Here is a 12,253-nt window from a genome sequence, read left to right as displayed (position 1 = left end):
AGAGAATGCTAGTTTTGATTTTTTAACCCCAGTTTTTTGAGTAAATTTAGTTCATAATTTTATCGTTCTTCAATTCTCTCTAAATTAAGTAATAAGTGCTTGACTGAATCTTGTATTTTTTGCATGCTGGAAAGTGGCATCTATGGTTTTAATTTTTTTTAAAATCTCAAAAAAAAATTCCTCTGACTCTTCCAACTATCCTCCAATCAACTATCCTCTTCTCTTTATTATTAGCTAGGTATTAGACTAGCTTCATGTGATGTATCTGGCAAATGATGTGATCTTTTGGGATCTTTTTATTAGTTCTATTAGCTCAGCTGGCATTTATTAATAAGTATAAATACTTAGCTGTACTTGCACCATTACTAATGATAATTTAGTGAAATACTCATAGACAAAGGCTTCAATACATATATTAGCTAAGTTTATTTTTGGGCAAGCAGTATTTATATAATAAAGACATCTATTATGGCAAAAAAAAAAGTTTCTTTTTTTAGTTTTCTTTTTCTCAAAAAAGTGTCTGGACTACTTATAACAAGGTATTTGAAGAAGTTTATAGATTAATAAGTAATAAATTTAATTAGAAAGCCAAATAAGTTAATATATTATTTAGTTTACGTTTTAAAACATATACAAATTTAATATATACAAGTTAATAGATTTTAGATCAAAGATCTAAGTTACAATGTTATTCGATCCAAACATAATTACTTTAAAACCTAATTACTAATAAACTTAAAAACTCTAATATTTTTTAATATATAATTAAATAATACATATGTATTTTAAAAATTAAAGCGATATATTAGTACCTTAATCATAGCAGACTTTTAATACAAATGCAAATAAAAGAAGTTGTGAAATTTGTTATAAGTTAAATCTTAATGAAATTTTTTTTTTAGATAAATGTTGTTTTATACCATGGTAGTATCGAAGAGCGTTTTCAAATTCGCAGAAAATTAATGAGGGTAAAACGTTACAGTACAGGACATGCAAGTCTTCCCGTTGTGATATCTTCTTATGAAATATTAATGCGTGACAGGCAAGCGTTTACTAATATGCGAATGGAATGGAAATATCTCATTGTTGATGAAGGTCATCGAATTAAAAATCTTAATTGCAAATTAATAAAGTAAGTTACATGTGTTAGTGTAAACAAACTCACAAATATTACAAATGTTTTACTTATTGTATTATTGATTGATACAGCTTATATTGGTAAACAAAAAGTAGTGCATACTGTCTTTTCAATCAAATGATAAGTTATTAAAGTATTTTATATATTTCAACAATTAGAGACCAACTGAAGAATTTGATTGCAGTTTTGTTTGATTTAAGATTGGGTCGGGTGATTGGGTTGAGTTTAAAAAGAGGTTTAAAAAGATGATTGGGCTAGGTTTAAAAAGAGAACTGATTTTGCTTTTGTTTGAATCAATATTCCAAATAATGGAATGCAAGGAAGCCATATTAGTTTTTAACAGTAATTAACAAAAATTAAGTCAAAGGTCAAAATTTGTGAAAAAATTTGAAAGAAAAACTCTCACTATGTTGAGTTAATTAAAAAATTCAAGCCAAACTTAAATAACAGGTATTTAATTAAAATCTGTCAAAAACAGTTAATGGTTTACTAAAATAAACTTCATGCTTTTCTCATTAATACTTTATCAAAGCTCAAAAATGTTTTCATGATCAAAAAATGTTCGAAAAGTCATTTGTTTTTCGATTCATTTTGCAATGATTAAAAAGTGCATAGACAAGTTGCCTATATATTATAAATAAACTTTTTTTTAAATAACATCAAAAAGTGGCGTCAAAATGATGTTTAAAAAAAATCATTTTAATGCCAGTTTTTCCTTGTTCTCCTTTAAATGGATAAGACCATGCTATGATTTTCCCATATCATACTTGACTTCAGACTCACCCTATCATCACACTTCTTAATACTAGCATAAAGCTGACTAGAATTACTTAGGCAATTTTCTTCATGACAGTCCTTCAGCTGATATCTTTCATCTCTGTAATGATCCTCTTGTGCACAGTTGGCTTGTTAACTGTTATAACAGAAAGGTCCTATTGTGTATAAGATGGTGGCAGAAAGGCTATTGTTCTTGACATATCAAAGGTTTTCAATAAGGTCTGGCATGCTGGTCTTTATAAGCTTGTTTCATATGGTATATTTGAGAAAGTTTTTGAGATAATTAAGTCATATCCAGCAACTTCTGGCGTACCTCAAGGTTCTATCCTTGGTCCTCATCTATATTAGTGATCTTCCTGACATCTTACATTTAAAGTGGCTCTATTTGCTGCAAACACATCTATACACTTAATTCTTGACAAAAAGTCAGCTTTTTGATCACTTAAAACAGTCACCCAATTATAAATCTGATATCCCTTCTGTAACATCTTGGGGCTTGCAATGGTTGTGTATCAAAGATCACAAGTAGTTATTTACTGCAAACAATTATTGCAATATTGTTAATATTCCTATTTTGATGATTATGAACAGCTTTCTTATGAAACGCTCTCACTTGGCTTATTGTTGCTCTCACTTTGCTTGTATAAAATTTTTGTTATTATACTATATATATATATATAACTATGTATATATATAAAATTATACTATGGCTTTTCTTATTATCATTCAGTACTGACTTCTCGTGGAAACCATATATACAATCCATTGATAAGTTAGAAACTGCTAAGTTTGTCTTTCTTTAAGACCTCTTTTACTCTTTTATTCATTCCTGTATGGAATACTGTTGTTGTATTTGGTCTGGTCATATAAGTAATAAGCAAATATATATTTGCATTTGTTATGATCACAAAAAAACAGTTGTAATAGAGTAATTATTTTAGTAAATAATCCTAGTTCTGCAGTTGATTTTTGTAGTTCTGCAGTTGGTTTATTTGGACATCAAAAGTCAAATGTTTTGTTTTATAAACTACTATAAGCTTCAAAATCTATAGCTGCATGTAAAACAGTTTAAAAGTTTTTGCAGTTTAAAAAAATTAGGGGTGAACAGGCTAATTAGAATGCTTTTTTTTTATTAAACTACGGTCAAATTGAAAGTAATATTTGAAATTTTTTTTTTCCCCCAAAGTATTTCATGCACAAAGTACACAGTATTTGATATCAATAATTAAGTTTAGTTTTTATGCATCAAGTATTAAGAAAAAATATTGTTAAAAAATCAAAAGTTTTGATATTTTTTACCTTTTCACCTTAAATAACTCGATACGAGTTCCTCCTCGATAAATCAATATTTTTTGATAACTAATATATTTAAGGAGTAGCATACCAATCGATTAGTTGTTTGGAGTTTGCAGAAATCAAACCCTGTTTATGCTGAAAACATTCAAACAAACCTCATTCACAGTTTAAATTTTAAAACGCTGTAAGAACTAATAATAATAAATATATAAACAGGGGCCATACTAGAAAAATAATTAGGGTAGTAGTATCACTTTTGCCACCTCTAAAAATTATTTAAGGCAGAGGGGAAGAATTGTAAAAAAAAACTTGTGTACAATAGTTAAAAACTTATTATAAAATACGCAAAAAGTAATAATTTTTTCACTTTTTTTTTTTTAGCCTTAAAATTATATTTGTGTTTAAAAGGAGATTTTTTTATGAACATACAGAGTTTTATTTAGATAGGGGTACCCATTTAGACAGAAAAAGTAGACAAAAAAAAAAAAAAGTTAAAAATCACTATAAAGAGTATAAATAAATATAATAAAATAGATATAGTATAGCTAAAAACTCAAATTAATTCAATAAACCTTTTAATATTTTCACTTTTGTTTATGTGTTAAGATTAAAAAAAAATTTTTTTTAATTCTAAGTAACTTATCCAAGGCAGCAATAAGTAATAAAAGGGTCTAAAATAGCCCCTTTTTATGCTACCATGGTTGTCGGAATAAAATGTTTCAACAGAATACATTGTTAGAATATGAGAGAGTTCTAATTTGTTCTGTTTCTAAATCTAATAAATATAAGTCTTGTTCTATTTTATTAGATTTAAGAAAACTCTGTTTAACCTATTTTTTATGCAGATTCAAACCAAATATAAATATTATTTACATTAGGGGTCTTCCATAAAGTATGTAAGCAGGTATGGGGAAGATAGGGGTACCCAAAAACATACAAATATGTACAGGGGGCAAAGGAATAAAAGATGGCAAGTATGAAGTTCGACTATATATTGTTTTTTCAAATTAATTTTTTTTTCTTTCCATTTTATATTTATTGAGCATTAGTAGTCCTATATCTAAATAAGTAACAACATAAAAAAAAAGAATTTTATTGACTAATTTTTTACTGCTCTATTTTTTTTTGTTTGTAAAAATGTTTGTAAAAAAATATATTGTCTATGTTTGTAAAAAAATGCTAGAACTACATGAACACTTTCTGGTTATCCCTTTACATGTTTGCTTTTATTTAACTTATTTATTTGCTAATTAGAAAATACTTTAAGTACTAATCTATCTCTCCTAAAACCTTTCTTTTATAAAAAAAAATTCATGAGTTTAAAAAATCTATATTATGTTATGCAAAAGAAATGTCTATACGGTTTAAAGTTTTTTTTTTATTTTTTTATTTTTTGTCTTGAAAAATTTATGTGTTTGGGGATTGATAAATCTTGTGATAAATAATGTGTAGATGAACCAAAGTGTGTGTGTGTGTGTGTGGGGGGGGGGTGTCATAAAAGACATACATGTGCATACAGGGGAAGAGGGAGGGAAATCAGTGCGTACTTTATGGATGCCCCCTTAAATATTTTGACATGTATTATATATCAGATTAGATCAAAAAACAATGTTAAATTTTTTTTTTCTTTAGAGAATTAAAGGAATATAGAACTGCAAACCGCCTTTTACTGACTGGAACTCCACTTCAAAATAATCTATCAGAACTTTGGTCTCTACTTAACTTCATTTTACCTGATATCTTTGATGATTTGACAAGGTTTTTATAAATTAACTTTTTTTTTTATTTTTTTTTTATTTTGCTAAAAAGAAACACTTAACAAACAATAAATATTATCTTGTTTTTATTATTTTTGTTATTATTCCTAATAATAATAATTTTTGCTATTTTTTTAATTTCTATTTTACAATCAAAATCTATTTTAGTTTCCAGTCATGGTTTGATTTCAGTGCTGTGACATCAGTGGATGAAAATAGTGAAAAACTTATTGCACAAGAACAGGAAGCCAAAGTACTTCAAACTCTGCATTCAGTACGAATTTTTGTTGAGTAGTTGTTTCCAAAAAGCATATAACAAAATATAATTTCATTATAAGAAGAACTTTTTCTTTTTTTCTCTTTTTTTTCTTCTTGACCTTTTTAGAGGTGCACAAACAACTCTAAAAACAACTCTTTTATACATTGATTTGTGATTCTTTTTGAGAAGTGAGAAAATATTTATTTGTATACAAATACATATCTTGGTCAGGCTTTGCTATTAATGATTTAGTAATAAAAAATTTTTAATAGATATTGACGCCATTTCTTCTCCGTCGCCTAAAAACAGATATAGACTTAACAATTCCTCCGAAGAAAGAAGTAATTGTATACGCTCCACTTACACCAACACAAGAGGCATATTACAAGACTACTCTTGATCGAACAATTATTGACATTATTCAGAAAAAGAATGTATATTTACTACCATATTTTTTTACCATAACTTTTTTTTTTTTTGTTGGTATTATTAGCTTTAAACTTATAGTTTGTTTATTGATGTTATGTTTATTGATGTTATGTTTATTGATATTATCTTATGATAATAAATTCTTTTTTATTGAACTTTTTTTTTTTAAATCAAATCAAAGTTATGTAATGAAATTTTTCTAGACAGTAGAAGAAAAAGTGGAATTAACTCCATCTGGTAGGCCAAAGCGTAAAGCTCGAACTAATGTCAAGTATACAGAAGAAGATGATTCACAAGAATTTGATTTTGAAAAGTTATTAGAAGAAATTGAAGAAAGTGAAAAAAAGTAACAATTAGAAAAATTTTAATATTTTTATAAGACTAATATATCAGTACTTGCTGTTTGGACCCATGCAATGTAGGTCATGGTAAGTCTGTTCCACACCAACCATATCTAAATTTGTTCTTAATACGGTCTCTTTACATCAATAATTTTAATAAAACACAGAAAAATGAGTCATTTAAATATCTTGGCTTTGGGTTTAAAACCTCTTATTGTAAACTTCTAATAATAAAAGAGGGGCAAAAGATGCATATTAGTTTTTTTGCTCTTTTGCGCTTACCGAAAGCTTATTAGAACCCTTACCCTATTTATTTTAAAAGAAAAAGTTGTATATTTTGCAATTATATAATTTATTATAATTATAAAAAACAGATGTAGAGATATTTTGTAGATTTACAAAGTTTATTAGGAAATACAGTTTTGATAAACTAACTGCATGCATATCAACAATGCCTAGTGCTTTTTTAGTATTGGCATCTCAGTTGGCTCATAAAATATTATACAGAGCATAATACTGTTTTGACGGTTTTCTCAATTCTGTCATTGTTGCGCATTCAGTTAAGAATGTTCTAAAAGGGTGAGTCGTAATATAGCTGTAAACCCCTAAATTTGCTAATTTCCTTGATATCTTGTAATTAAAACCTTGATATTAAGTAATTTTGAAATTTTATTGTTTAAATTAAAATTAATTTCAATAAAATGTTTAAGTTTTAATACAAATTGTAGTTTTTAAGCCCTCATTAAAAACATAGCCCTCATTAAAAACATAGTTTTTAAGACCTTAAAAATTAAGTTAAGTTATAATATATAACAGACTAGTTATAAATTAAATAGTCAAATAGCTTTAAATAATTTAATTATTATTCTAATACTTTAATACTAATATTAAATATTAATTGTTTTACTATAAATATTACTATATTATTATTATATCCTTTATAAATAAATATGATATCTAGATATTTATGAGAATTTACAAAAAACCGCAAAAGATTTTATTAATCAAGTTGATTTGGGTGCAGAAGTTGCAGTTTATGTGAAATTCTGAGATTCGCACTATAGGTCTGACTGAAAAAAATGCTCGAAGAGGGAGATCATTTGATTTGAGATTATATTTGATTTTGTCAAATTTTATTTTTGACTTGTCTATGAAATAATTTTTTTTTTTTTCAAAATTATGAGCAGTGGACACAGTTTAATCAAACAATCAGTGATCAAATTGAATTTATAAAGAATTAGATTTTGATGTCAAAATCATTTTAATACTGTATAATGTTATCATTTTAATAAAAACATTATACAGTATAGTTAGTATTATTAGTATTTAAATATAAATAAATAAATAAATGCAGCCCTCAAAATTAGAACAAATTGGTAGGCAAAAAATTGCTGGTTCAAAACCATTATGAGCTGATATCAAGTCGGCACAAAATTGGTAATCAGGATTTTACATGAGGATGTTTAGCATAAAATTGACAAAAAATCAAACTGAGTTTGCAGAATTTTTTACAAATGTTGATGTTTGCCTAAAAATTTGAAAAATGATTGCAGCATTTTACCATTTTATTAGGAGTTTGAATAAAACATTGACCATTTTGTTTTTTCATTTTTTTTTTGTTATTGTTTTGTTGACGATTTTGTTTTAAATATTTGTTTTGTTAACAATTTTGTTTTAAATATTTATTTTATCAACAACAACAAAAAAGATTTGTGGAGAAAACAATCAAAAATACTTATATACTTCTATAGAGTAAAAGTGCTGCAAACCAGACACTCTTCAAAAAAAGCTAAATAACTTTTTTAATATTGAGAATTTGTAGGATTTTTTTTTTCTGGAATAAAGTTGTTTATTAGAGCAATTCTGCAGTGTAAAAAAATTTTTTTTAGTTTCAAGTTTCTATGGAAAATAAGATTTTATTATTTTTAAAAGTGTCCACTTTTTGAAAAATTGTCCCTAAAAGCGGACAGTTCCAAATTATATGAAAAAAACATAGATAAATTGATAACTTCAATATTTTTTTTTTATAAAAATAAAACAAACAGAAAAAACTAGAAAAAATAAATAACAAAACATGAGCAAGCTTGTGCTTGAGAAACAAAAATAAAAAGTTTATAAACTAGTTTCTGCAACTTTTCGTGCAAAAGAATTCTTCACCTTTTATATAACTTTTTGGGAGAGAAGGTTTACAAATCCACAAACTAAAACTTGATTTTTCTCAAGTTTTCCATAAAACTTGCATCTCTGGCTTTTCATTTTTAAAAAATTTTGGACACTTTGTGTACTTTTTTTTGGCTTTCTTGGCAGGAGTTTCTACTTCTGCTGTTACAATTTCAACATATGCTCGTATTAATAGCTTTGCATCATCATCTTCTCTTAACTGGTTTAACCATGCTTCCTCTGTAAAAGCTTGACCAGCCACTGTTACTGTTACATTTCTGGCTTTTTTTGCAGGATGCTAATAAGCATTTTGAATTTGCTTCAAGAGAGCTCTTTCAAAACTAATTTTTACACAAGTTGCTAATTCTTCTTGAGAAGTTAAATTTAAATTTCGAACTGAAGTTAGAGTTGCAGGTGGAATTAAGGTTTGTGTTAGCTGAGGCAAAGAACTTGGGCTGTGTGGTGATTTTGTAACTGCTGATGATGTTATTAAAGCGTTATTAAAAGTTTGACAAATTTGTAATTTTGATTTGTCAACGTTGTCTTGATTTAATGGAAAGAGTCCAGTGTTTTCAAAACCAGCAATAATTTGAGTACAAGTGTAAGCTTTGTTGCTTCTATATAACTGTGCTGGGAGATTTGGGAAAATTTTTTTGGACAAATTGCCAAAACCACTTTTGGCATAGCATTTTTGTAAAATATCTTTGACATTGCAAAGTACACCAACATCAAGAGGCTGCAGAATGTGAGATGAATGGGCGGGAATAAAAAATAGTGTTATATTGTTTTATTTACACTTTAAGGGTACACTTAATGACACGTGTGTCCTGTGGCCATCCAAAAGTAAAACATGTTGACCACCAATTTTTTGAATGTGAGGAATAAACAATTCATCGAGCATGGTGATATTGTGTAAAGTATGTTTGGTGGGCCTCCTTTAATCCAATCTTCATAAAATCACTTCTTTGATTTGTAAACAACAAAAGACGGTAGAAGGAATTCGTCAGCATTAACACAATTAAGAGCAGTGTAGTTTATTTTTTTGTTATTTCAAGTTAATACTAGTGGACGCTTTGCACCTATTTTGGTAATTACTTTGCATCACCTTTGTTACCATTGAAACCAGTTTCATCACAATTCCACAACTGCATGGCTTTGCTCAAATCTATTTTTTGCTAAATCAAAATGTTTTTTTCAAAACATCAAAATAATGGGCAATAATTTCTGGTATGCTCCTGCTCAAAGATATGATGTTTGTAGCTGTTCTTTTGCTTAATTCTGAGTGCCATTGACTCATAAATCCTTTGTACCATTTGCGACCAGGCGTTCTATTTTTGAATACGTTTCATCATTTTCAATTAAATAGTCTCTCACTAAACTTTGAACTTGATCTAATCGTTTACCAAAGCCCTTATCGCCAAGCATTTGAAGAAGGTGAACCAAGGTTAACTCAATAAAGGGGCTCAATTTTGTTGTATTGCCACTAACAAATACTAAAGTCTTATTTGATTTTTGGTTGGATAAGGTTGATTTTGGTATGCGGTAGAATTGAGCTGCGGCTCTTAAACTCAACTTGCCATTTTCAATCTTATCCAATGTGCTTTTTATTGTCTCCTCAGTGTATGGCTTCTTGTTTGTTTTATTTTTTGCCATTTTAAGAGATTTTTTTGAAAATGAAGAAATGATGCACTTTGGTGGTTACTTTGTGTACTTTTGCACTTTAACTTCAACAGTATAAGTGCAAAAATACAAAATTACTTAACACGAAAGTGTGAAAACTTAAAAAACCCAAATAAAAAAAATTCAATAAATGGGAAGAAATAATAAAATAAATTGATTTTAACATTATAAAAAAATCAGTTAGAGTGAAAAAATAAACAGATTAACCTATGAAATTTTAATTGATTATAGGGGGATTTGTTGTGTCCGGTTTAAGGCGAAAACTAAAATAAATCTTGTTTCCGTCATAACTTTTTAACAGAGTAAGATTTTGAAAATCTAAAACTATTTTTGGAATTTGAAAATCTAAAACTATTTTTGGAATCTAAAACTATTTTTGGAATTAACAGAAAATTTCCAAAAAAATAGCTTCCTTTGCTTTTAAATTACCTTTTAAAATCTTTCATGCTAAGAACCTAATTTCAAAAAAAGTTTGATTTTTAGGGTTAGATTTTGTTTGAACTTAAATATCTGATTAAAGCATGGAATTTATTAATTTTTTAAATTAATTTATAATTTTGCACACACTAAAAGTTAAAAACTTTTTTAAAATTTGCAAATACCTTTATTTTTAGTGAAGATATTTAGTTTTTCCGAAAAGTGTCCGCTTTTGCGCACTGTCCGGTTTGTGGTACTCTATATAAATATTTCTTAAAAATTTGTTTTTGGAAGTTGAGACTCAAAAGAAAAATCAAAAATACTTTTATATAAAAGTAGTTCTTAAAAAAGCATCTTTATCATTAAAAAATATAGATGCGTTAAAAAATGTTTATTATTAGGAAGACGCTTTCTATAAACCCCTAGTTCATAAAAGAATGAAAAGCAATTTAGGCAACTTCAACTCAGAAATAATTAACAGTTCTGCTCAAAATTTCATTAAAAAATAGAGACTTTTAGAGGAGTATACTTACATTTTGTGGTGGTTGTGATATTGAGAAGGCAGTCATCATGTGTGTGTGAGACAGGGCCTGTAGATGGTGGTATGTCTAGATATTGAAGAGCTTGTCTCCCTTTACTGAACTTTGTAATATCAGTTATAAAAAGTAAGTTATCCTGATATTCTTTCTGCTCTCTCAGGGAACAGCAAAAGGCATTACCCACCTCTTAATCATGCTTCTAGAGTTTGGCTAAATATGCATATAATACACATAATATATGCAATTACATGCATATATTATGTGTATTATATGTATACTTAGAGTGGCTTAAGATGTTTTTAAAACAAGTTACTTTGGTCTTAAGCACAAAATTTAAGTGCATATTAATAACAGGCATGCAAACTGTTTTTTAATATGTTTTATGAAAGATTTTATTTGAAAACAAAAATCCTTGTATTTAAAGTACCATGTAGTTTTAGTATTTTCCCATCAACAATTATTATTATCTGTCTTGTAACACGCTACTTTTCTTTCCTCATCAAATCTAGACTGCAAAAGAAGCACACTATCAACTTTCGATGAATTGTTTAATTATAATTGATAATGCACGGGCACTTAGTTGCCAGTTGGCGCCATAAACATTATTATGTTAAAATAATCAATGATGGAGAAATGTTTTTTACATTTTTAGAAATGACAGAAAAAGTTAACCAATAAATTATAAAAAAATTACTGTGGCAAAAGTTTTGTAAAAATTTATAACATTGTGTAATTTAGTACTTTATAAATTGTTTCACATGCACTAATTAATGCAGCATTAGTGCAGAGGTAAAGAGTTCACATTGTAAGTGAGAGATGCAGCCATATTTATGCAGATTTCAACATATGAATGGCTTGTAGAGCAGTTAGTGAAGCAAATACAGAGCAAAAAATAGGTTTACAGAGCTTTATAGAGCTTTTAGATAAATATTGTAGTTAATGTATAATAATGTAGTTACATCCTGATGCTGTAGTGTAGAAAAGCTGCTAAGCAAGGATATATAATATTTTAGATAAATACTTAATATGTTTTTCAATGTCAGTTTTAAAGCTTTTTAATTTTATTTTTTTTATTTTTTGTAAAATTTGTCATTATCAAAAATATTTAATATTTAGTTAATATTTCATCATATATTGGTTTTAAATTATAAAGATTTAAATATATATATATATATATATATATATATTAAACGATTTCTATTAGAAAAAAAGAATTGCAAGTAAAAGCATCTGTTCAGAATAACAAGTCAGTTGTCAACATTCGTCTACAGAATATTATGATGCAGTTGCGCAAATGTTGTAATCATCCTTACCTGTTAGAGTATCCATTAGATCCAAAAACTCAGGAACTTGTTATTGATGAAAATATTATTAAAACATCTGGAAAGATGCTGCTGTTGGATAAAATTCTGCCAGCTTTAAAAAGCAATGGTCACAAGGTTATTATTTTATTTAGCTGA

General features: G+C 27.3%; 1 protein-coding gene across 1 annotated transcript in view; it reads left to right on the top strand.

The window, feature by feature from the left end:
* The window catches only part of LOC100213563 (lymphocyte-specific helicase), a 52,348-nt gene that overhangs the window by 24,892 nt on the left and 15,203 nt on the right, over window positions 1-12,253 (top strand). The window contains exons 6-11 of the mRNA XM_065816882.1: window positions 903-1,132; window positions 4,844-4,969; window positions 5,137-5,242; window positions 5,500-5,661; window positions 5,860-6,002; window positions 11,998-12,232. Of these exons, the coding sequence (XP_065672954.1) occupies window positions 903-1,132; window positions 4,844-4,969; window positions 5,137-5,242; window positions 5,500-5,661; window positions 5,860-6,002; window positions 11,998-12,232 (1,002 nt within the window). The remainder of the gene's footprint in view (window positions 1-902; window positions 1,133-4,843; window positions 4,970-5,136; window positions 5,243-5,499; window positions 5,662-5,859; window positions 6,003-11,997; window positions 12,233-12,253) is intronic.

The sequence above is a fragment of the Hydra vulgaris genome, chromosome 13, assembly GCF_038396675.1.
Source record: "Hydra vulgaris chromosome 13, alternate assembly HydraT2T_AEP".
NCBI classification, from domain to species: Eukaryota; Metazoa; Cnidaria; class Hydrozoa; order Anthoathecata; family Hydridae; genus Hydra; species Hydra vulgaris.
Note: the sequence above shows the minus strand (reverse complement) of the source record. Positions and strands in the feature narration are given on the sequence as shown.